Source organism: Rhinoraja longicauda, chromosome 26 (genome assembly GCF_053455715.1).
Source record: "Rhinoraja longicauda isolate Sanriku21f chromosome 26, sRhiLon1.1, whole genome shotgun sequence".
Taxonomy (NCBI): domain Eukaryota; kingdom Metazoa; phylum Chordata; class Chondrichthyes; order Rajiformes; family Arhynchobatidae; genus Rhinoraja; species Rhinoraja longicauda.
This window is the reverse complement of record NC_135978.1, coordinates 5895788-5922750: the sequence shown is the minus strand read 5'-3', so window position 1 is coordinate 5922750 and position 26963 is coordinate 5895788. Positions and strand designations below refer to the sequence as shown.

General features: G+C 43.1%; 1 protein-coding gene across 1 annotated transcript; it reads right to left on the bottom strand.

Annotated features, from left to right (window-relative positions):
* Window positions 1–7690: 7690 nt before the first annotated feature.
* On the bottom strand, window positions 7691–26441 carry kctd7 (potassium channel tetramerization domain containing 7). The gene is made up of 5 exons (XM_078422106.1): window positions 26243–26441; window positions 25985–26119; window positions 15898–16067; window positions 14870–15048; window positions 7691–10244 (listed from the first exon to the last, which is right to left on the bottom strand). The coding sequence occupies exons 1-5, from the start codon at window positions 26246–26248 to the stop codon at window positions 9868–9870; spliced, it is 867 nt and encodes a 288-aa protein (XP_078278232.1). The 5' UTR covers window positions 26249–26441; the 3' UTR covers window positions 7691–9867.
* Window positions 26442–26963: the final 522 nt, after the last annotated feature.

The following is a 26963-nucleotide window of genomic DNA, read 5'->3' as shown; positions in this document are numbered from 1 at the left end:
CCGCGCTACACGCACAGAGCGGCGCAGTGACGCAACGCGTCACCTTGTTGTTGCTGCTGCTGCTGCTGCTGCTGCTGCCCAAATTCTCCCAGGGCGCGGGATCACGTGTTGTGGCGCAGTGGTCAATGGGAGTTGTAGTCCTTAAAATCCAAAGTGGCCCTGCTTCGTGAGAACAGAGTGTTTTATTGTCATATGTACCAGGTGGAACAATGACATTCTTACTTGCAGCAGCACAACAGAATATGTAAACATAGTACTCTGTAAACAATATAATAAACGAGAAAAAAAGTTATGTGTATATATATATATATATATATATGTCTGAAGAAGGGTCTCGACCCGAAACATCACCCATTCCTTCTCTCCTAAGATGCTGCCTGACCTGCTGAGTTACTCCAGCATTTTGTGAATAAATACCTTCGATTTGTACCAGCATCTGCAGTTATTTTCCTGCACTATATATATATATAAACATACACACACACACATAAATACACATAAAAACAAACAATAATAGTGCAAAAAGCCAAAACCTATGCCCCCAAGTCCACGTAGTTCAGAGCATGTTTGGACATCATACATTGTCTGTAACTTGTTATCACTAGCCCACAGCCAACAATGGACCATTTCCTTTATCATCGTTACTTTTTTGCATATCTTTCATTCATTTGTTCAATACCTCTCATCTATATCTCTCGTTTTCCCTTTCCCCTAACTCTCAGTCTGAAGAAGTGCCTTGACCCAAAACGTCAGGCAGCATCTCTGGGGAAGAGGAAGAGGTGACGTTTCGGGTTGAGAATCAACCGTTCCTAGTTCAGCTAGGAACCATGTTTGGCGCAAAGACCGGGCCGAGGGGCTCGTTCCTGTGCCATACTGTTCAATGTTCTATGTTCTACACCACTCACAATTCCCTTCTTTATTTTCCACGTGACCTCTGGTCCTCGACTCCTTCAACAACTGGACTTATAGTTCCCATTATCTACCCTGTCGGTATTTGTTTATTATTGTCACGCGTACCGAGATGCAATAAAAAGCTTTTGCTTGCATGCTGAGCAACTAAATCAAATAATACTATACGTGAATGCAATCAAGCCCTGCACTAGTACAATAGGTGAAAGAGTGGAGCGATTGTTTTGGATGACTGTAGATTCTCTCCTGGGACCAGCGTGTACAGAATCGCCACGCTCTGGTGCCATCTTACTGTATCCAGACCCCTCAGCAATTTTTAATACGTATCAAAGTTTTCTCTTCTCTGAAGCCTCTCTAATCTATCCTAGTTACTCTAGTCCCTCTATCCAGGAACTATTTTTGTTATTTGTTATGGACCTCTCTAATACCAAGAATGTGCCATTGTTATATAAAGTTTGGAAGAAAGGATCTAACCGGAAATGTCACCAATCCTTGTTCTCCAGAGAACCTGCTGAGTTACTCCAGCACTTTGTGTCCTTTTCTTTTGCAAATAAGCATCTGAGGTTCCTTGTATCGCTATTTTCAGTAAAGGTTCAGTGTTGATTTTATACTCCATGTATCTATTGATAAAACCCAGAATTATGTAAGCTTTATTAACTGCTTGCTCAGCCTACCTTGCCAGTTTCAATGAGTGCACACCACAGTCAGGTCCATCTACTTCTGTACATCAATATCCTTATTCTATATGCGTAAGAAGGAACTGCAAATGCTGGTTTAAACAGAAGAAAGACACAAAAAGCTGGAGTAACTCAGCGGGACAGGCAGCATCTCTGGTGAGAAGGAATGGGTGATGTTTTGGGTCAAGACCCTTCTTAAGACTGGTTAGGGATAAGGGAAATGAGAGACATAAGATGGTGATGTGGAGAGATAAAGAACAATGAAAGAAAGATATGCAAAAAAGTAATGATGATAAAGGAAGCAGGCCATTTGTAAGCTGTTTGTAGGTGAAAATGAGAGCTAGTGCAACTTGGTTGGGGGAGGGATAGAGAGATAGGGAATGTCGGGGCTACTTGAAGTGAGAGAAATCAATATTCATACCACTGGGCTGTAAGCTGCCCAAAGAAAATATGAGACGCAGTTCCTCCAGTTTGAGTTTAGCCTCACTCTGACAATGGAGGAGACCGAGGACAGAAAGATCAGTGTAGGAATGGGAAGGAGAATTAAAGTGTTAGGCAACTGGGAGATCAGTTTGGTTCACGCGGGCTGAGCGAAGGTGTTCCGCCAAACGATTGCTCAGTTTAAGAGTCCACATCTTGAACAACGGATAGGATACTGTAGATGAAGTTGGAGGAGGTGCAAGTGAAACCCCTGCCTAACCTGAAAGGAGTGTCGGGGTCCCTGGACAGAGTCGAGGGAGGAGGTACAGCGACAGGTGTTGCATCTTCTGCAGTTGCAAGGGAAGGTACCTGGGGAGGGGGTGGTTTGGGTGGGAAGGGGTGAGTTAATCAGGGACTTGCGGAGGGAACGGTCTCTGCAGAAGGCGGAAAGGGGTGGAGATGGGAAAATGTGGCTAGTGGTGGGATCCCGTTGGAGGTGGCGGGCATTTCAGAGGATCATGTGTTGTGGAGAAGGTAAAAACAGGCTGTGCGGGGCTGGGAAACGATAAAGTTGGAGGCTGTGGAAGGTTGCATGCAAAACAACACAGAATGGAGAAAGATATTAATGGTGATGAAGAAATGCAAGCACATGAAATGAGGTCATAGATTAACCATGGTCTCATATGGCATGAACACAAGCCAATAACTATTTGGTTATGCAAATAGCCACATAACTTGAGCCAATTGGTTGTGGCTATTTGCATTGATGCGTCATCCATTCCTTCCCTCCAGAGATGCTGCCCGTCTCCCTGAGTTACTCCAGCATTTTGTGTCTACCTTCGATTTAAACCAGCATCTGCAGTTCTTTCCAACACATCCTATGCATTCACACCTTGTCCTTTGAAAAGCATGTATGGACTTTTTGTTTTTTAAAAAGAAAAGGCATTCTGCAGCAGGTGAAACAAGGCTACTGATTTTTGTATTTTTGCCATGCAGATAATTAAATCTAATAATAGATATGTAGGAAAATGTTCAGCTTGACACTCTGCAGGGAATATCCTAGTTTTCATTTTAATTGGTAGAAATTACAGGAATTACAGATTTCATCTATTTATTTTGTTTCTCTGGTGGGTGAATATATCATCCTCAATATTATGCCAGGAGGCTGGTAGAAACATTGCAGAACTTAATACCCTATTGTTTTAAAAACTTTTGTGAATAATTCCAGATTTATTTACTGGTTAAAAGAGCTGAAGGCAGGGTATAAAATAAAATTTCAAAAAATACTGACTACGTTTAAATGCTTTAAAATAGCCAGATGGCTGACTATTGTGTTCATTTTGAGAATGATGTAGTAAAGGCAAAAGCTTTTCTTTAAAGAGAAGGAATGGGTGACGTTTCGGGTCGAGACCCTTCTTCAGACCGAAGAAGGGTCTCGTCCCGAAATGTCACCCACTCCTTCTCTCCAGAGATGCTGCCTGTCCCGCTGAGTTACTGCAGCATTTTGTGTCTACCTTCGATTTAAACCAGTATCTGCAATTTGTTTTCCTACTAGCTTTCTTTAAATCCCCTTTGCAAGCATGATCAATGCAGAGGTGTAAAGTTGATTTGTATGATTATTACTGGAGTCACAAGTGACTGCAGATGCTGGAATCTTGGTCAAAACACAACGTGCTGGAGGAACTCAGCGGGTCAGGCAGCATCTGGGGAGGGATTTTATTTCGGACACTTCACCCAAATCGTCATCTGTCCATTTTCCTCCGCTGATGCTGCCTGACTCGGCGAATTCCCTCCAGCACTTTGTGTTTTGCTAGACAATTTTATTTTGGCAGTAATCCAATTTAATAAATAGGTGCTATTCTCCAAAAGTGTTTAGTTTAGATTAATATCACATGTACGGAGGTGCAGGGAAAAGCTTTTGTTGCAAGTTATCCAGTCAGCAGAAAAACAATACATTCACAAGTTATCAGAGTAGAATTGGGCCATTCGGCCCATTGAGTTTACTCCGCCATTCAATCATGGCTGATCTCTGCCTCCTAATGCTGCATTCTCCCCATAACCCTTGACACCTGTTTTAATCAAGAATTTGTCCATCTCTGCCTTAAAAATATCTATTGACTTGGCCTCCACAGCCCTCTGTGGCATTGAGTTCCACAGATTAACTACCCTCTGACTAAGAAGTTCCTCCTCACCTCCTTTCTAAAAGAGCGCCCTTTAATTCTGAGGCTATGACCTCTGTTCCTAGACTCTCCCACCAGTGGAAACATCCTTTCCACATCCACTCTGTCTGAGCCTTTCATTATTGTGTAAGTTTCACCTCAACCTTCTAAACTCCAGCGTACAGGCCCAGTGCTGTCAAGCGCTCATCATAGGTTAACCTACACATTCCTGGGATCATTCTTGTAAACCTCCTCTGGACCCTCTCCAGCGCCAGCACATCCTTCCTCAGATATGGGGCCCAAATTAGTTCACAGTACTCTAAATGCGGCCTGACCAGCGCCTTACAGAGCCTCAGCATTATATCTCTGATTTTGTATTCCATGACTCCAATCAAGCCATCACAGTGTATAGATACATGCTAAGGGAATGATGTTTAGTGCAAGGCGCTCAGTGCAAGGTTAAGTTGCTGTTTTGTAAGTATTTTACATTGACAGCTTCATGTCCTTCCTTCTCTTGCCCTCGCGTATTCTCTTCCTGAGATTTTGTCGAAGAACCAGGAAGTTTCCATTGGGTAACTGCAGCTGACCCAAAACACTATTGCGTAAACTCTGCATTGACACATAATATCACAGGACCAAATTATATATAGTTCTATTTGACCTTGAATACCCAGCATTACGAAACTGATGTCACATAAATCACGATAAGGGTGGTCACACTACAGATTTTCTAGACCAGAAAGCTCTTTCAAGACAGAATCATCCTGCAGCTTTTATGTTTTCACCTTTATACTATTGATACTGAGCTGGGAAGTTTGATTATGTGCAAGGTAATTGCAATCATGATAGATAAATCACAGGTCCACCTACCGATATTCCGGCACCTCCTTTAATCCGGACAAAATTTCGAGAGAGCATTTGAAATCCCTCCCGGAAATCCCCCCGAAAATGTGGCACCTAGGCCGGGTGAGGATCGGGACTTCCGTGTCCGATCAGCGGGTCGAATTTGCTCTCTTCGGCCCGGGCTCTGGAACTCGGGCCTGGCTGAAGCCTGGCTGAAGCCAGTGGATCCGTTCCTGTCGCCGATTTCAGAGGCTGACATTGTACCTCAGCCCCCCGGCAGCCTAAGAGGACCGTTCCTCTCCTCTCGGAGGCTGTGACCTCTGTTGGTCCAACAAAACGGATAATCCGGCAAGGTTCTAGAACCAGGGGTGCCGTAAAATCAGTGGTCGAACTCTACCAAGAAGTATAATGTTCAGGATCTTTTTGTCGTGAAGTTTGATTTCACCATAGGTGGGAACAAAACGAACGGCAAAGAATCATTGACCACACAGCACAGGAGACCATTCTGGCCATCATGTCTGTGCTGGCTGTTTTAGTAGCGCTATTTAGTCAGTCCCCTAATCCACTTCTCTTCTTTCATTGCCCTGTAATTCCTTCTTCTTCAAATTTATGTGCATAGATAATTCCAAAATGATTATGTAAAGAATTTGGTTGGGCAAAGGCCTATGTTATCGTTTAACTCTGTCCCTTACTAAATGCCTTTTTAGGCTGGGTCAATTGGATGTTTTCGGCAAGGACATTTGGAGTTGGATCCAATATAGGTAATACCCTTCACATATCAGCCATGATCTTATTAACTGGCAGAACAGAGTTGATGGGCTTGTGTAGGAAGGAACTGCAGATGCTGGTTTACACTGAAGACAGACACAAAATGCTGGAGTAACTCAGTGGGACAGGCAGCATCTCTGGATAGAAGGAATGGGTGACGTTTTGGGATGAGACCCTTCTTCAGACCAGCAGTCTAAAGAAGGGTCTCCACCCGAAACGTCACCCATTCCTTCTATCCAGAGATGCTGCCTGTCCCGCCGAGTTACTCCAGCACTTGTGTCGATCTTCATAGTTGATGGGCTTAATGTCTTACTTCTAATCCAATGTTAAAGTGCCTGTTCATCCACGTTTGTTGTAGAAGATAAAATGTTTTAACCTGCTTTGCCAGGAAGTATGAGTCTCATGGCATTTAAGTAATTTATTTGGTTAGAGCTAAGAAATTGTAAGGGGGAAATTACACTCTATAAAGACACCAATGAATCTGAAGAAAAGTAGAACAACCAATATGCTTTTTCAGAAAAAATGCAAAAACTAAATGTTTGTTATGAGGTATTTTAATTTATCCCAAGAACCAGCTTTATAAATTCTTTCTGGACCCTACATCTCCTTGGTCTAAGTTGGAAATTGGGAGAGTAATAGTATTGAGGGTTGAGAGTGTAAAGACTTTCTAAATTTCTAAATGGTTTCCTGGATAGATTTCTAGAGCAGTATGTTTCTGATTAACTTCCACTTCCACTGCAGCACCCATCCACTTGTGTCCTACGTGTGGGCGTGCCTTCCAGGCCCAGATTGGCCTCACCAGTCACTTCCGGACCCACAGTCACCAATCTTCCAACTGAAAGTGAAGTCATGGTCATCTTCGAACCCGAAAGACGAACAACAACATGTTTCTGATTAAACAAGTAGTCACTACCAGACCTATATCTAGGAACTGAGGTGGGTTAAGTGCACCAAGTTTTAGTCAGGTTACAATTAGTTTAGTTTAGAGATAGTGCGGAAACAGGCCCTTCGGCCCACCGAGTCCACGCCGACCAGTGATCCCTGCACACTAGCACTATCCTCCACACACAAGGGACTATTTACATTTATACTAAGCCAATTAACCTAGAAACCTATCTTTGGAGTGTGGGAGGAAACAGAAGATCTTGGTGAAAACCCACAGGGTCACAGAGAGAACGTACAAACTCCATACGGACAGCATCTGTAGTCAGGATCGATCCCGGGTCCCTGGCGCTGTAAGGCAGCAACTCTACCGCTGCGCCACCATGCCGCCCGAGGAGAAAGTAATCTGATCATTGATACAGCATGGAAACAAGCCCATCGGTCGAACCAGTCAATGCCGACCAAGATGCCCCATCTAAGCAGGTCCTGCCTTTGGTCCATATCCCTCTTTACCTTTCCTATCCATGTATCTCCAATAAAATAATGAATAAAAGTTGGCCAAATTCAATGGAATGGGAGTGGCAAGAAAATTGGAAGCAAAAGCTGACAAGCAAAACTGGAACGTAAAAAGGACTACAAGGACCTCTCTATACCTTTTCACACCCCAGTTTTGCCTCTCACCTGACTCTCAGTCTGAAGAAGGGTCCCACCTGAAACGTCACATATTCCTTTTCTCCAGCGATGCTGCCTGACCCGCTAGGTTACTCCAGCATTTTGGGTCTACCTTATCTGCAAGAAAGAACTGGTTCAAGTACAGTTGAACGACATTCCCATCAAGAGAGCTAACAAATCCAGAATATCTCTGAATGATGAAAGTGAAGCAGGAGTAACCAATGACTGAGAAGAATTTTCACAGATAACCAGGCACGAAAAAGCGCAATTTTCAAACGTTATTTTATTTCCACTTCAATTTTAAATGTTTTACAAAGTACGAAACAAATGTTGCGACACATATATAAGATTAAATAGCAGCTGAAACATAAATAAATATTTTAAAAATAAAATTAATTTAAAAGACTAATATCTAATTAAATATTTGAGAGAATGAAAATCCACATAAATAAATTTGGACTTTTCAAGACCAGTATTTGCTACACAGTAGTAATGGATTTGTATACAATTAAAAAAAAATTAGACCTCTCACACCAAAGAACAACTCCTTTAGAGCATTATATAGTGAGTATAGTTCTTAAATTTGTACATTTTTCCTCAGTTTATCAATCTACCTTGATGGGGGTGGAGTAGATTGGAAAACAGTAGATGGGGAAGTAGTACTCACTGGCAGCAGCTTCAGCATATTCACGTAAAAAACATTGATGCGGTTTTCAAAGAATATGGACAACAAATGCTAGACATTTCAGTGACACAATAATGGCATAAGCTCTCAAAAGCTCTCTCAGCCCTTTAAGGAATGTTTACCATCCGCAGTGCCAGAGTTTTAGAGTCAAATTCATACCAGACATTAACAGGCCCTTCGTCCCAACTCATCCATGCTGACCAAGTTGTGCAGTTGAGCTTGTCCCACTTTCCTGCATTTGGCCTACCTCGCTTTAAACTCTCCTATCCATGTACCTATCTAAGAATAAAGGGGAGGCCATTTAAAACTGAGATGAGAAAAAACTTTTTCACCCAGAGTTGTGAATTTGTGGAATTCTCTCCCACAGAAGGCAGTGGAGGCCAATTCACTGGATGAATTTAAAAGAGAGTTAGATGGAGCTCTTGGGGCTAGCGGAATCAAGGGATATGGGGAGAAGGCAGGCACGGGTTACTGATTGTGGATGATTAGCCATGATCGCAATTTATGGCGGTGCTGGCTCGAAGGGCCGAATGGCCTCCTCCTGCACCTATTTTCTATGTTACCTGTTTGAATCTCTATTAAACGTCACTGTTGAACTTTCCTTTACAACTTCCTCTCAGAGAATTCCAACTTCTAGCAAGGAAACCCCACACTGATACTTTAGTTTTCAATTATTTAATATGATTGAAGTGAATTGTGGGTAAAAAATATTCGGTCAGCACTCCAGCATGAAATTTGAACAGGGTTCAAATGGACACCAGCTTGTGAAGAAATCAACATTCCCATGACTTTATTGATATTATATGAAATCTAGGCTAACACTACAACGTAATACTGAGGAAATCCTGCAGAATGGAAGTGCGGGCATTTAGATGAGATATTATACTGAACCCACATGAAAATGCACATCTCCAGTTTCAGGAGCAGTTTTCTCCCCCAACTATTATCAGGCAACTGAACCGTCCTCTCACCAACTAGAGAGCGGTCCTGACCTCCCATCTACCTCATTGGTGATCTTTGACTATCTTTAATCAGACTCCACCTTGCACTAAACGTTATTCCCCTTATTCTGTATCTGCACACTGTGGATGGCTCGACTGTAATAATGTGTAGTCTTTTTGTTGACTGGATAGCATGCAACAAAAAGCTTTTCCCCTTTACCTCAGTACACGTGACAATAATAAACGAAACCAAACTAAATCTGTTCTCCTCTGTGGATGTGAAAGAAGACATTGAAGGAGACAACCAACATATATCCTATTTACGCCTTGATTAATGTCACAAAACAGATCACTTGGTCTTTATCTTACCTTTTGTGGGAACCGGTTGTTCACAAACAGACAGACATTTTCACACTTTGCAACAGTAGCCACATCTCAAAAAGATTACATTAGCATTAATGTGCTCTGGGACATCCTGAGTTTATGGAAGGCACTATATATATCCTTTGCATTTATATATACCATCACATTATACAGTACCATCACACTGTACTTGCAAGGAAAAACGAGGAAACTATTGAACTGCATAATATACTAATAAAAGAGATTTTTGTTAAGTACGTCTGCATTTTGAGGCTTTCAAAAGGACACCTTGCTCATGCAAACAAATCAGGTTAAGGCATTAGTAAATCTGACATGTCAGCACAAAAAATGGCCACAGTATATTAACACTCCAGTTTGCAAATAACGTCATCATCTCCACCTCGTTACAAGACACATTTCTGGCTGCAGGACACGTTGAGACATTGGATTGCCACGTTTTGCTGGTGCCTTCAATGGTAACTGTCAAAGTTCATCTTCTTATAATACTTAATCAGATAAATAAGCTCAGGATAATCACAACATGTCCGTTACCACCAAGTAATCTTGAACTCATAGATGGGGCGTTTACAGTAGTAATAGTTTATGAGGTGCTTGTCGCACACGCCTATGCACTGGTGATCCACTGTAATGCCTCTGTCTGCCAGGTCAGTCACGATGCAGTGAAGAAGGTCGTAGACATCAGCGATGGCTTCCCACGGACCAAAGGACACGTCGACTTCACAATGATGCTCGAAGAGTTTTGTCTCATTCTCACTTCTGTCAAAGCGCAGAGAGTGGTACAGTGGCCGTTCGTATGGAGTCACCGGCATCTCCTCCTTATACACACAAATTTTTAATTTTGCAAATCTTGCCTTTCGTTGGATTGCTTTCTGTTTTGCAATTTCAATTATCCTCTCCAAATTTTCTGTACAGGGGAAACCAAAAATTTAAAGGGGAAAAATAGCGGTGGATATGAAACTCAATATATTTGCTTTATTCAGTATAATATTTTATGAAATACAGAAAGTAGAAACTTTTATTTATAATTCCCATAACTTGATTAAGTACATTCTTGATTAGTACAGGTCTCAGAAGTTATGGGGAGAAGGCAGGAAAAGGAGGGAGAGATAGATCAGCCATGATTAAATGGCAGCGTAGACTTGATGGGCCGAATGGCCTAATTCTACTCCTATTCCTATGACCTTATAAGCTGTGGTTAAGTGTGGAGAAACGAGGATACTAATGAACTACATAATATACTAATAAGACAGATTGTTAAGTATGACTGCATTTTTAGGCATCACAAAGACATCTTGCTTAAGCAAACAAATCAGGTTAAGGCACTAATAAATCTGTTCTTTTGGCACAAAAATGTACTTTGTGGAATGGACACATATGCAAACATGCGTATTACATATTACTTGAAACCAAACTCCAGACTATTAACTAGATGGTTATCATGGCATTTTTTTCAGGAATACAAAACAATAAACCCCATAAATTAATGTTTCACACCGTAAATCATGTTTCATTGATCACAGGTCCAATCTCTTATAGATTTGCAGTTTTAACCTCAGGGTCAGCGTGCTTTGCTGTAAAAACCGCCAGGGGTGGTGGAGGAGGCAGATACGATAGTGGCATTTAAGAGTCTTTTAGATGAGCACATGGATATGCAGGGAATGGAGGGATATGGATCACGTGCAGCCAAATGAGATGAGTTTATTTTAGCATTGTATTCAGTACAAACACTGTGGGCCAAAGGGCCTGATCCCGTGCTTTATTGTTCTATGTTCTACATTTCGCAAAACAGCAGTTTGGATATAAAAGGTTAACTTGTGTTAAGTGAAAGATTCTGATGCAAAAAAATAGAAATGACTGCTTTGCAAGTTCTAGGCTGCTGAGAAGTGAGAAAAAATATGAAAATAAATGAGAAAAGTTAGAAGCAGAGCTGTTGATAGTTCAACTTGCAATTGCCACCGCCCGAGTACCCCACATGAAAGCTGAACTCCCAGATTTGTTGGGCACAATTCCAAGCAATTTAACAACCGCTCTTTGGTACTGGAGCCCTGTGTGGAAAATAAACCTGTGGCAAATCCTTGGCATTCATGTCAGAGATCACGCCCACTAAACATGCACCAGGTCAGACTGCCGTAGTGTAGTGGCGGCAAGATGATTCATGTCATTGGAGAAGAACTGCTCCAAGACACTAAATAAACACTGGACAAGTTAGATTTTTGAATACATTGCATTTACTTAAATGCTTTAATTAATTTAGACATTAAATAAAACATTTTATTATAAAAACATAAATTTTCTTGATTAGTGCGGGTGTCTGGGGTTATGGGGAGAAGGCAGGAGAATGGTGTTGAGAGGGAAAGATAGTTCAGCCATGATTGAATGGCGGGGTAGACTGTGATGGGCCGAATGGTCTAGTTCTGCGCCTATAACTTGTGAACCTATGACCGTAATCATTTTGAAATATATTTAATGGAATGTTTAATAATTTTTAAATGTTTTTAAGTATCTGGAATTTTCAGAGACATTCCAAGTAGGACAGCTGGCGAAGCCATTGGTTATAGTCTAGTGATTTGCCAATGTTTTATTAAAGAGGATACACATTAGACTTCTGAGGCTACAATAAAGTTCTGTTCTGGGCTGCCCCTCCCACACACTTGCACCCACAACTGCTTTCTCTCCCCACGTGCTCCAACAGGGCCATTTAGGATTGGGCCAACTTTGGAGAGTGGGTTCACAGCAGCAGATCATCAACAATCAAGTTCATATCAACTATGTACATCAGCAAAGAGCTCGGCCCCAAAAGCAAGTTCTGGATAATCATACTCAGAGATGAACAAGAAACACATTAACACCCTATTCCCATCTCGAATGGCTGTTCATGTTAATAATTAAAATGACCTAGAAAAACTCATCTTGTATAAATGAAGATGTTGTGATAGTTCGAATAGTGAAAGGCTTGGATAGAGTGGAGGGGAGAGGATCACTAGTAGGAGAGTCTAAGGCCAGAGGTCAGAGCCTCAGAATAAAAGGATGTTCCTTTAGAAAGGAGATGAGGAATTTCTTTAGACAGAGGGTTCTAAATCTGTAGAATTCATTGCCACAGAAGGCTGTGGAGGTCAAGTCAATAGATATTTTTAAAGCACAGATAGATAGATTCTTGATTAGTATGGGTGTCACGGGTTATGGTAGAAGGCAGGAGAATGGGGTTGATAGGGAAAGATAGATCAACCATGATTGAATGGCGGAGTAGGCTTGATGGGCCGAATGGCCTAATTCTGCTCCTATCAGTTCTGAACTTATGACTATTGTACAATCGAGTTCACTCAACTTAAATATTCTATCTGCTGTGATCCTCACATCACTGGAGTTAATCAAGATGGATTAAAAATGAAATGTTATTGTAGTCCTCTATTCAGCATTAATTTCCTAATATTCTGCATCACAAAGAAGCAGGAGCTGATTTTCTATTCATGATCCCCCACTAATTGGAAAAGCAGCTGGTCATGACCATAGCATTAAAAACCACACAGGATGCCTCAAAGAGCAGCCACACGTTGAAAAAAATGTGTGTGCAGATGAACGGAAGCCGTCTATTTTTATTGGTGGGAGATGTTAGTGTCAAGATCTCCAAAAAGAAAGGAAAAAGAAAAAATTACCTTTTGAAAATGAATTATAAACCTTTGAAATTAACATTGTTTAAACTATTTTGTTCTTAAGTCTTAAAGGGCATTTCAAAGTTTTTAATTACATTTCATGCTAACCTTAAGATTAAAACGGCAAATCTAAGAAATTGGATCTGTGGTCAATAAAGCTAATAGAAATCATAGGGTCTGCAACAATAATGGAAACATAACTAAGTATTAAGTTAAATTCTTACGTATTTATTTCTATCTTCGCAGCATATCCATTAGCATGTTTTCATTCAATCCAGTTTAAAATGGTTGTGCAAGTTAAAACTGCGTGAACAAGATGCCAAAATACCCGGTCTGAAGAATGGTCCCAAGCCGAAATGTCACCTATCCATATTCTCCAGAGATGCTGCCTGACCCGCTGAGTTACTCCAGTACTTTGTGTCCTTGCCTGCACACATTAACAAGAGTACTGAGGCCAGACTCATAGGAATTAAGTTACAGAATCGATAGTCATTATTTAAATTACTGGGATTTCACATGCCTAATGTAATTTATGTCATTATTCCAGATCTTCTGTGACTCATGTAGTAAAGTTCAGAAGTAGGTATTTATTCACAAAATGCTGGAGTAACTCAGCGGGTCAGGCAGCATCTCAGGAGAGAAGGAATGGGTGACGTTTCGGGTCGAGACCCTTCTTCAGACTGAAGAAGGGTCTCGACCCAAAACGTCACCCATTCCTTCTCTCCTGAGATGCTGCCTGACCCGCTGAGTTACTCCAGCAATTTGTGAATAAATACCTTCGATTTGTACCAGCATCTGCAGTTATTTTCTTAAAGTTCAGAAGTAAGTCAAGAACATCCTACATCTCCTTGATCTGAGTATTAAAACTTAGAACAGTGCAGCATAGGAACGGGCTCTTTGGCACAAGATGTCTGCATTGGCCATGACATCAAATTAAACTTACCCCATCTGCCTGCACTGTTCACCGTTGTATCTGCTTCCAGCCATCCCACAACATCTTCCAGGCACCCCCGACCTTCCCTGTAAAAATATGCCCCGCGTACCTCCCGTAAACCTTCTCGCCTTAAAGCAATGCCCTCTAGTCATTGACATTTCCGCCTTAGGCAAAAGCTGCTGACTGTCTACCCTATCGATGCCTCCCATTATTTTATAAACTTCTATCAGATCACCCGCCAACCGAAGACGCTCCAGAGAAGGGGCGGCACGGTGGCGCAGCGGTAGAGCTGCTGCCTTACAGCGCCAGAGACCCAGGTTTGATCCCGACTACGGATGCTGTCTGCATGAAGCTTGTACGTTCTCCCTTTGACCCCGTGGGTTTTCTCAGGGTGCTCCGGTTTCCTCCCACACTCAAAAGGCGTGCCGGGATTGTAGGTTACTTGGCCTCTGTAAATTGTCCCTAGTGTGTAGGATAGAACCAGGGTACGGGTGATCGGCATGGTCGTCGTGGCTTCAGGCGGCCGAAGGGCCTTTCTCCAAGCTGTATTTCTAAACGAAACTAACACAATCTACATTTGTCCAATCTCTCTTTGTAGCTAATACCCCCTAATCCAGGAACCATCACAGTGGACATTTCCTGCACCCTCTCCAAATCTTCCACATCCTTCCTACGTTCTGGTACGACCAGAACTGCACATGATACTCCAACCGTGGCCTTATTGTCTTATACAATTGCAACATCATTTCCTGAATTTTATACCCGGAGTAGTTTAAACTAGAACTTGGGCATTAATGCTGTTAAGGGTCCTGTTGTGACTGATGAAGGCAAGTGTGCCACACACACACACACGTTTAAATCAGATCTCATGAGAGACCGAATAATCTTGCTGGACTCTTTGTCATTAACAGTCTTCACCAATAAAAAGTGAAAATAAAACATCACCTTTGTAATAAGGCAGTAAGTCCAAAAATGCCTTCCTGACTTTTTCACTCGCGAAGGGCTGCAGCTCATCCAGACACTCTAGCAATGGCCCAATGGAATAATACTGTGCTTCTTTGTGAACAGTTCTCACCCGCTCACGAGGGGGCAAGTCATCACTCCGCAAAAAATTAAGAATATCTCTGAAAGGAGAAAGGAGATGGTACATATAAGTTTAGATGAATAATCTTTATGGTCATGTAATTATTAGTAGGACCCGGGTAGACTAGTATTTATAAAGTTGATTAATATTAATCTGCTGCATATAACACCTCCTCCATTCACACTTGAACACTGGTGTTAAATCTGGTCGAGATCATCTTTCGACAAGTGCTTCTCCGATTATATTTGAATCTTGTTTCACCCAAGCCTGATAGCACAAGTCGAGGATATAAATAAATGCATTTTACAGAACAATACGTTTTGCCTCTTTCTTCAAGGTCGTTGGAGCAAGACGAGGGCACCCACTAATTCAATATACATCTACTCCATTTGTCTTGATATTTTACTCCGCAAAATGCAACTACACTTGTCAAAATTTCACCACAGCCTGTTGGAAAGGCAGTTCCGGATTACATTTTACTGCTCCTTCATATCCAGCAGCTCTGCCTTAAATATTAGGTCCACCCCACCAGAACATAGAACCGCACAGCACAGGAACAGGCCCTATTGCTCACAATTTCCGTGCCAATTAATGTCCTCTGTCTGCACATAATCCATATTCCTCCATATCCATGTGCCTATCGAAACGCCTCTTAAATGCTACTGCCGAATCTGCCTCCACCACCACCTCAGGCACCCACCACACTCTGTGTAAAAAAAAAACTTGGCCCACACATCTTGACATGGGCAAGTTGGGTAGAAGGACCTGTTTCTGTGCGCTATGACTCTATTTGTATCCGGTATTTTTAGCTTGACTGTCACAGCACTATTACAGCAGATGTTGACTGTCGAAAACAAGATAACTTAAGAACAATTATATAATTACCTACCCAAAGTATGTACCATCTCTATCAATAAAGAATCGGCCCTCTGAATCAGTGGGAATATGATGACGGCCGCTAAACATAGCAGCCAGCATAGTGTCTTCATAGCGCCTTAATGTGGAGAGTCTCGTAGTAAAATACATGCCTCCTACATTCAGTGGTACAACCTCTGGGAACTGCAGAAGCAAGAGCAAAACATATAGAAAACACTTAAAAGAACCGTTGATAGGTTTAACTCTATTATCAGTGGTACAGTGAAAAGCTTTTTTTTAAATGCTATCCAATCAAATCAGATAATACCACACATTAATACAATCAAGTCAAACTCAAGTACAATAGATAAAGCGAAGGGAAAGATACAGAGATGCAGAATATAGTTCTCAACATTATAACGCAATAGTTCCAGAGACAAAGACGTCCAGGTATATATGTAAATTGGCTTGGTAAATGTAAAAATTGTCCCTAGTGTGTGTAGGATTGTGTTAATATGTGGGGATCGCTGGTCGGCGTGGACCCGGTGGGCCAAAGAGCCTGTTTCCGGGCTGTATCTCTAAACTAAACCAAAGTCCAATGTTTGCAATGAACAGGAGAATCAGACTGCACCTTCAATTATGGAAGGACTGTTCAGAAGTCTGACAACAGAAGAGAAGAAGCTATTTTACTTTTTAAATCTCGACGAGCATTGTTTATCTTCTTTTATTGATTACTATTGTAATTACCTCAAAAATTAATATAACCTGATTATTAGCTGGGAGAACAGAAAATATACATTAAATGATCATGGATTTTACTTACTTACTTACTGCCCTTTATGCCTCCTGGCATGTAGGGCAACAACGAAGGTTCTCCACTCCTGTCTGTTCTGGGCTAGTTTCTGGACACTACCCCAGGTCAATTCCATAGTTTTCATTTCCTCCTCTACAGTTCGATGCCATGTGGTTTTGGTTCTCCCTCTTTTCCTTTTCCCTTCTGGTGTCCAGTGCAGGGCTATTATTGGGATGCTGTCTGGTTCTCTTCTCAGTATGTGGCCAATCCAGTTCCATCGCTTTCTCATGATGGTATCCACACTCTCTTGCTGGCATTGAGCAAGGAGATGTTGGTTGGGTATGGTGTTTGGCCAAAATATTCTAAGGATTCTTCTCAGGTTCTTAGTATGGACGACTGACAGCTGCTTGATGTCATTCGCTGTCATCCTCCAGCATTCTGAGCCATGTAAGAGGGTGGAGAGGACACGGCTCACGTATATCTTCAGCTTGGTCTTGGTGCTGTATTGCTGGGACCGCCATACATTGTTTAGCATTCTGAAAACATTCCTAGCCTTGTTTAGCCGGTTCTTAATGTCATTTTGTGCTCCGCCATCGTATCTGACTTTACTACCAAGATAAATAAACTCCTCAGTTATTGGGAGGTCGTTTCCATTCACTTGGATTGGTAAGGGGTTTTGGATGTCTAGTGTCATTAACTCAGATTTTTTCTGGTTTATCTTCAAGCCAATTTGTTGTGCAAAGTCACTAAGACGGGATGTTTTTTCCTGCATGTGTTTGTGAGTGTGGGAGACCAGAGCTATGTCATCAGCAAAATCAAGATCTTCCAATGTTGAGAAGAGGGTCCATCGTATGCCTCTTGCTTGATCTTCGGTTGTCTGACTCATCACCCAGTCAATAGTAATATTGAAGAGTAGCACTGACATCACACACCCTTGTCGAACTCGTGTCTTCACCTGGAATGTGTGGTTACTGTTCCCTACTCTACAAGAGAAGTTGGCGTAGAAGCTCTTAATTACTTTGACTATGTGCTGTGGGATCCCATACATTCGTAATATGCCCCAGAGACTGTCCCAGTGGATGCTGTCAAATGCTTTCTCGAAATCAACAAAGTTTATGTATATCTGTCTCTGCCACTCTGTGCACTATTCTATAATGTTACGCAGGGCAAATATCTGGTCAATGCATCCCCTCCCACCACGGAATCCTGCCTGCTCTTTCCTGAGCTGTTTGTCTACTGCTTTGAGGTACGTTGTATTATAATCTTTGCCAGAATCTTACTTGGAATTGATAGAAGAGTGATCCCTCTCCAATTGTTACACTCTCTTAAGTTGCCTTTCTTTGGTATCCTAATAGACAATAGACAATAGGTGCAGGAGTAGGCCATTCAGCCCTTCGAGCCAGCACCGCCATTCAATGCGATCATGGCTGATCACTCTCAATCAGTACCCCGTTCCTGCCTTCTCCCCATACCCCCTCACTCCGCTATCCTTAAGAGCTCTATCCAGCTCTCTCTTGAAAGCATCCAACGAACTGGCCTCCACTGCCTTCTGAGGCAGAGAATTCCACACCTTCACCACTCTCTGACTGAAAAAGTTCTTCCTCATCTCCGTTCTAAATGGCCTACCCCTTATTCTTAAACTGTGGCCCCTTGTTCTGGACTCCCCCAACATTGGGAACATGTTTCCTGCCTCTAATGTGTCCAATCCCCTAATTATCTTATATGTTTCAATAAGATCCCCCCTCATCCTTCTAAATTCCAGTGTATACAAGCCTAATTGCTCCAGCCTTTCAACATACGACAGTCCCGCCATTCCGGGAATCAACCTAGTGAACCTACGCTGCACGCCCTCAATAGCAAGAATATCCTTCCTCAAATTTGGAGACCAAAACTGCACACAGTACTCCAGGTGCGGTCTCACCAGGGCCCGGTACAACTGTAGAACGACCTCTTTGCTCCTATACTCAACTCCTCTTGTTACGAAGGCCAACATTCCATTGGCTTTCTTCACTGCCTGCCGTACCTGCATGCTTCCTTTCAGTGACTGATGCACTAGGACACCCAGATCTCGTTGAACATCCCCTCTTCCTAACTTGACACCATTCAGATAATAATCTGCCTTTCTATTCTTGCTTCCAAAGTGAATAACCTCACACTTATCTACATTAAACTGCATCTGCCATGTATCCGCCCACTCACACAACCTGTCCAAGTCACCCTGCAGCCTTATTGCATCTTCCTCACAATTCACACTACCCCCCAGCTTAGTATCATCTGCAAATTTGCTAATGGTACTTTTAATCCCTTCATCTAAGTCATTAATGTATATCGTAAATAGCTGGGGTCCCAGCACCGAACCTTGCGGTACCCCACTGGTCACTGCCTGCCATTCCGAAAGGGACCCATTTATCCCCACTCTTTGCTTTCTGTCTGTCAACCAATTTTCTATCCATGTCAGTACCCTACCCCCAATACCATGTGCTCTAATTTTGCCCACTAATCTCCTATGTGGGACCTTGTCGAAGGCTTTCTGAAAGTCGAGGTACACCACATCCACCGACTCTCCCCTGTCAATTTTCCTAGTTACATCCTCAAAAAATTCCAGTAGATTTGTCAAGCATGATTTCCCCTTCGTAAATCCATGCTGACTCAGAATGATCTTGTTACTGCTATCCAAATGCTCAGCAATTTCGTCTTTTATAATTGACTCCAGCATCTTCCCCACCACTGATGTCAGACTAACTGGTCAATAATTACCCGTTTTCTCTCTCCCTCCTTTCTTAAAAAGTGGGATAACATTTGCTATCCTCCAATCCACAGGAACTGATCCTGAATCTATAGAACATTGAAAAATGATCTCCAATGCTTCCCCTATTTCTAGAGCCACCTCCTTAAGTACCCTGGGATGCAGACCATCAGGCCCTGGGGATTTATCAGCCTTCAGTCCCATCAGTCTACCCAAAACCATTTCCTGCCTAATGTGGATTTCCTTCAGTTCCTCCATCACCCTAGGTTCTCCGGCCCCTAGAACATTTGGGAGATTGTGTGTATCCTCCTCAGTAAACACAGATCCAAAGTAACGGTTTAACTCGTCTGCCATTTCTTTGTTCCCCATAATAAATTCCCCTGCTTCTGTCTTCAAGGGACCCACATTTGCCTTGACTATTTTTTTCCTCTTCACGTACCTAAAAAAACATTTGCTATCCTCCTTTATATTATTGGCTGGTTTACCCTCGTACCTCATCTTTTCTCCCCGTATTGCCTTTTTAGTTAACTTTTGTTGCTCTTTAAAAGGGTCCCAATCCTCTGTCTTCCCACTCTTCTTTGCTATGTTATACTTCCTCTCCTTAATTTTTATGCTGTCCTTGACTTCCCTTGTCAGCCACAGGTGTCTCTTACTCCCCTTAGAGTCTTTCCGCCTCTTTGGGATAAATTGATCCTGCAACCTCTGCATTGTTCCCAGGAATACCTGCCATTGCTGTTCTACCGTCTTCCCTGCTAGGGCCTCCTTCCAGTCAATTTTGGCCAGCTCCCGCCTCATGCCTCTGTGATCCCCTTTGCTATACTGTAATACCGACACTCCCGATTTTCCCTTCTGCCTTTCCATTTGCAGAGTAAAACTTATCATGTTGTGATCACTGCCTCCTAATGGCTCTTTTACCTAATGATGACTCCTTCTGACCAGTCGTCAGGTATCTCCTTCCTTTCCCAAATAGCTGTGAAAAGTGGTACAAATACTTTGGCTGCAAGTTCTGGGTCCACCTGAAACAGTTCTGCATTGAGGTTATCTTGGCCTGGGGCTTTTCCACTTTTAAGGGACTTAATGGCTATAACAATTTCCTCCTTAGTTGGTGATTCAGTGCTAATATCTAGGTCATCCTCTGCTTGTTGGGTGTTAGCCTCTATTATGGGCGGTGTTCTATTCAATACTTCATTAAAGTGTTCCACCCAGCGGGCTTCTTGTTCTGTTTCTGTTGTTAGGAGTCGGCCTTTTTTGCCTACAATTGGTGTCGCAGTGGTTTGCCGATGTTTGCCACAGATTATTTTGTAACCGGGCACAGGTTATCTTGTACACCTTCCCTTGCTTTCTTCTGCTTGATTGACCAGATCTTCCAGGTACGGCCATTTGTCAGCCCTGGCTTTCCTCTGAACTGCTTTGTTTGCTTCTTGATATTGCAACTTGTATCTTTCTTGCAGCCGTTTGGATTTTGTTTCATTTATTTGTTTCTTTAATTTTCTCCTATTTTTAATGGTTTGCCATGTGTCTTCAGTTATCCATTCCTTCTTTATTTTCTGCTTGAATCCCAGGCAGGCTTCACTGGTTTTCACATAAGCTATTTTGGTTTGTTCACACACAGTATTAATATTAATATTATTTACATTTGGCTCTGTGTGATCATCCATATCTACTAGTGCCTGAAACCTGTTCCTTAATTGTAACACGAAAGAGGATCCCTCCAATTACTAGATTGTAATTGGTGCAGAGTTCTATAAGTCTCTCACCGTTCTCATTTATAAAACCACAGCCCTCTTTGCCCATGGCTCTGTGTTGTTGTTTCCAACCTTTGCATTTAGGTCTCCCATCACAATCTTCATGTCATGTCTTGGTGTGTTTTCTAACTCAGCCTGTAGTTGCTCATAGAATTCATCCATAACACTATCATCACTATCGTTTATAGGGGCGTAACACTGGATGATGGTTGTATTAATTTGCTTCCCCTTCATTCTGATCTTCATGAATCTACTATTGACAAGTTCCCACTCTATCAAACTATTTTCTACTCCTTTCTTTAAAAGGATAGCTACTCCTTCTCTGTGATTCTCGTCATCCCTTCCTGAGTACAACACTGTCTCCTCCCCTGTGCTGGTCCTAAGTCTCCCTGATCCCGTCCATCTGCTTTCTTTCGTGTTCTTGTTCTATGCCTGTATGAAACTTTGCGAGTCTTCAAGGTACAACAGAAGTCTTTATTACAGTAACTCAATACTGGCAGCAAGAAACCAAAATGGCTGCCACCCCACAATCTGACTGCACTCCCCACTGTGTACAGCCAAGATAACTATGTACAAAACATCTCCCTTTGTCCTGTGCAGTGCCACCTGCTGCACGGGAGGAGCAACGGGTCCTCCCACCCCACACAGTCCATCAAACATCACACTCCCCCTTTCTTTTCAATTTCTACAGCGCGTTTCATGGCTTGCTTGAAAACGCAGACGAGCCGCTCCGTCTCGCCATTTGAGGGTGGATGAAAAGGTGCTGATGTCAGATGCACGATTGAGTGATGTTTGCACCAGTCACTGAACATTTGCAAGGCAAATTGGGGTCCATTGTCGCTTACGATTGTTAAGGGCAATCCACAAATGGCAAACAAATCGTCGAGCGCAGAAGTGGTTGGATATTTATTCATTTGGATAACATGTGGCCATTTCGAATGGGCGTCCATGACGACCAGCCACATGTCCTCCAGGAATGGTCCAGCAAAATCTATGTGGATTCGCTGCCATGGTTGGTCGGGGACGGGCCATGCGGAGGTCTTTTCCGGCGGATTCGGCGCTGTTTCGGCACATGGTGTGCAGTACTTGCAGTGGTCAGCTATATCGGCCTCGATATTCGGCCACCACACATGCATGCGGGCGAGCTCCTTCATTCGCACAATTCCAATGTGTCTTGTGCAACATTTTCCAGAATTGGCGATCGCAGTTCCGTCGGAATGATCACTCGACAGTCGTGGAACAGAATGCCATCCTTTGAGGAGATTTCCGTTTGCGCATTCTGGAATGAGCGGAATTCCTTGTCCAGCTTGGGACTGTCCGGCCACCCGAGTGACAAAATGTCGTACCTTTGACAAAATGGGGTCTGTGCTCGTATAGTTGGCGACCGTCCTTGGAGATGGGGAAATCGGCGATGATCCGTGTGTTGAGCAAGTTCAGGTCCGTCTCAATTTCCATAATTGCCTCCTCTTTATCGAACGTCAGGTCGGGTCCAATCAGTAGACGAGACAGTGCATCGGCATTGGCATGCTTGGCAGACTGTCGGTAAATGATGCGGCATCTCCCCATCTTCTCTGCAACACCATTCATTTGTTTTTGTCTCTTTCCCAATTTGACCTGATATGGTCATTGTTTCTCTTTCCACGGATGCTGCCTGACCTGCTGAATATTTCCAACATTTTTCAATGATTTCCAATAATTTCCTGTTGTGGTTGGTCCTGATTATCTTCCGATAATAACTTGGATAGGAGAGGTTTAGAGGGATAGATCATAAAGGATAGGAGCAGAATTAGGCCATTCGGCCCATTAAGTGTACAACCATTCAATCATGACTGATCTATCTCTCCCTCCTAAACCCATTCCCCTGCCTTCTCCCCATAACCTCTGACAGCTGTACTAATCAAGAATCGATCAATCTCTGCCTTAAATATATCCACTGACTTGGCCTCCACAGCCTTCTGTAGCAAAAAATTCCACAAATTCACCATCCTCTGACTAAAGATATGGAACAAACAAGGGAGGGCGGGACTAGTGCAGATAGGGCATCTTGGTCAGTATGGGCATGGTGGGCCGAAGTGCCTGTTTCCATGTTGTATGACTCTATAAAGTGAACTTCAGCAACAGAGCTGAGTGCAAATCTTATTGGGCCAATTTCAATATTGGTGCATTTCCCTGCCATACCCTGAAATGACTTTATTTTCAAGAAAGAAAAATGTGTACTTATGTTGCACATTATACACTCAAATTGAAGCAAAGCACTTTACAACAAATAAAGCAACTGTACTCCTAAACTATTGTCAAAAATCATGCAGGAAACGAGGCAGCTATTCAAGATGATGACCACACAATTTATTTATGTGTAGGAAGGAACTGCAGATGCTGGTTTACACCGACGAAAGACAAAACAAAATGCTGGAGTAATTCAACGGATCAGACAGCATCTTTGGAGCAAAGGAATAGGTGACGTTTCGGGTCAGAACCCTTCTTTAGACTGCAAGATAGAGAAGGCCAGAACAAAACAGGACTGGCAACAGATGACCTCAGCATGCATGGAATCTAAAATGGCCCATTATTGACCTGGGGAAGATGTGCAATCAAAAGGAATACAAGGATGCGAACAGTGGAACTAGTGGGACAACTGAGGGGTGGGGGGGGGGGGGGGGGGGAGGAAATGCAGAAGTCACTTGAAATGAGAGGAATCAATGTTCACACTGTTGGGTTGCAAGCTGGCCAAGCAAATTTTATTTATACATCTTCTAACGTTGTATTTATACAACCTATTGATGTCAACTGAGAGATAAATATCGACTGGTAAATAGGATTATTCCTCTCTTTTTCCCTTCATTGTGCCGAGGCAGCGTTTACCTCTAACCCAGTGTATCTGCCCACCAGTCACTTATCCCCCACCTCACCTTAAAAGAGACACAAGGAGCTGGAGTAACTCAGCGGGTCAGGCAGCACCTCTGGAGAACATATCCATGCTCTCCAGAGATGCTGCCTGACTCGCAGAGTTACTCCTACACTTTTGTGTCATATCATATCATATATATACAGCCGGAAACAGGCCTTTTCGGCCCACCAAGTCCGTGCCGCCCAGCGATCCCCGTACATTAACACTATCCTACACCCACTAGGGACAATTTTTACATTTACCCAGCCAATTAACCTACAAACCTGTACATCTTTGGATGTGTGGGAGGAAACCGAAGATCTCGGAGAAAACCCACGCAGGTCACGGGGAGAACGTACAAACTCCGTACAGTGCAGCACCCGTAGTCAGGATCGAACCTGAGTCTCCGGCGCTGCATTCGCTGTAAAGCAGCAACTCTACCGCTGCGCCACCGTGCCTTTTGTGTCCTTTTGTGTAAACCAGCATCTGCAGTGCTTTGTTACCATCTCTCCTTAACTAGCTACGATACTGAACGGCAGTATCTGAATGTTGAATCTGAGTGATACTGAATGCTTGTTCCCTTGTCTCTGGAGCAAGGCTTAATTACACCCGCACCTCCAGAAGGAAAAGCTGAGAGTTCTTCCTGACTCAAATTTCACACTGAGAACACGTTCAAAGGATAGAGACACAAGAGACTGCAGATGCTGGAATCTTGGCCAAAATACAAAGTGCTGGAGGAACACAGTGAATCGTGCAGCATCTGTGGAGGGAATGGATAAGGCGATGTCTTGGTAGGGAACCCTTTAAAACAGCGTTCTCCACAGCCAACATTGGAACATTGTGGGCTCCACCTTTCCTTGGTCATCAGTGTTGACTCTGATTTGTTCTGTACCTTTTCATAACCGTTGTTTCATTCTCCCCTGACTCTCAGTCTCAAGAAGGGTCTCAACCCGAAATGTCACCTATTCCTTTTCTGCAGAGATGCTGCCTGACTCGCTGAGTTACTCGAGCATTTTGTGTCTATCTTCAGGATCAGCTAAAGAATGTAAAACGGACAGCGTTTAGCAGTCACATTCGTCACATGGCACAAGTAATGTAATAATGCAAAATGCTGGAGTAACTTAGCGGACACAGGCAGCATCTCTGGAGAGAAGGAATGGGTGACTTTTCGGGTTGAGACCCTTCTTCAGACTGAGTCAGGGGAGAAAGTGACACCTAGGCAAGGAAGTGTAAGGTGTTATAACGAGACAAATGGGATGGAGATCAAGGAAAATGTAGGATAGATCATTGTTAGCTAGGAGAAGGTAACAACAAAGCAGACAGAAATAAAATGTAAAAGACAGTCAGGCTGGTCAGAAAACTGGGAAGGGGGAAGGATGGAGAGAGAGGGAAGGCAAGGGTTACTTGAAGTTAGAGAAGTCAATATTCACAATAGACATCCAGTAAACCAATTTCAGGTCGACCGGGAATTGAGGATTGACACCCGGTACATCCAACGGGAAGGCGACATCGCATAGCTCCTTTGGTATAGGACAGGGAACTGGGTCAGTAAACAACGGGGACGGATGCTACAACCTGTTAATGTGGGACGTTTTTTTTAATCAATAGAGCCGGGGTCACCATGCTGGGCGATTAGGAATTGCACGTAAGGGATGCATTGACCGGGAAATCTTCCCTGAGAGAATGGGGAATGCAGACAACTGGAAACATCGAAGATGGACACAAAATGTAGGAGTAACTCAGCCGAGACTAGGCAGCATCTCTGGAGAGAAGGGATGTCTGAAGAAGGATCTCGACCCGAAACGCCACCCATTCCTTCTCTCCAGAGATGCTACCTGGATGTGTTACTCCGGCGTTTTGTCTCCATCTCCGGTGCAACCCAGCATCTGCAGTTCCTTCCTACACAGCTAGAAGCACCACCAGGTCGTACAATGTACCAGCCATCCTTACCTTTTGCAGAATCAGTGTGTTGGCTGGACGGCTGAGAGCTGGCTTCCTCACGTCGTCCTCTGGTTCGGATCCCGACATTGTATCATTTGATTGCTGGTTTCCCTTGGGTCCTGAAATAACCACCATCACTCTCGCCTTGTGCAATGTAAAAAAAAAAAAGCTACTGTTGCAATTTTTTTTATTTTTAAAAGGAGCCAAAAGTTGCTTCCTAATGCCAGCAGCTCATCTTGCCTTGCCCTGCCCAACCTCCCTCTCTACCTGCATTGTTACCGGTGCCAGATTCCAAGTGCCTGGGCTATTTTTCTGCCGTGTAAGTCAATCAGAGAGCGGTTGCATTCCTGCAATGATGTGGGCTAACCTGCTGGTTGTGCGGCGCGCAGCCGCAAGCGGACAGTTTCTTAGCATTCACAGCCTGTTATATTTCATCCGCTACCCTGGCCACAACCTTAAAGCTACAGTGTATCACGGGCAAAGCGGCGTTGCAATATATGGTGGAGACGCCCCTCAAAATAAGGGATTGCACGCCAGTGGGCCACATGAGTGGCAAGGGTGTGGGGTGAAATTGCAACTTGGGTAGTGAATTCAGTATTGAATGTATGTTTAGCCTCCCAGAATGTCGGATGGAGGTTTTTTTTTTGCACGGTACATGTATTGTATATATTTACTACTTGAATAAAGTCTATTTTGAATTTAAAAAAAATGTTAGTCACAGCATTTGCAATTATTTCATAATAAGTTCATAGGTTATAATGGGTGTAGGAAGGAACTGCAGATGCTGGTTTAAACTGAAGATAGACACAAAATGCTGGTGTAACTCTGGAGAAACGTCACCTTATTCCTTTTCTCCAGAGATGCCGTCTGACCCGCTGAGTTACTCCAGTCTGTTGTGTTTATCGTTGGTTATAGGAGCAGAATTAGGTCATTTGACCCATCAAGCCTACTCCGCCATTCAATCGTGGCTAATGCATCTTCTTCCCTC

What these genes read in the sequence shown, in the direction of transcription:
- kctd7 (XM_078422106.1), bottom strand. An exon ending in AGAGATGGTACATACTTTGG is followed by an intron (nt 15,049 to 15,897) that starts GTAGGTAATTAT and finishes TTCTCCTTTCAG; the next exon opens with AGATATTCTTAATTTTTTGC. An exon ending in CTTACTGCCTTATTACAAAG is followed by an intron (nt 10,245 to 14,869) that starts GTGATGTTTTAT and finishes TCCCCTGTACAG; the next exon opens with AAAATTTGGAGAGGATAATT.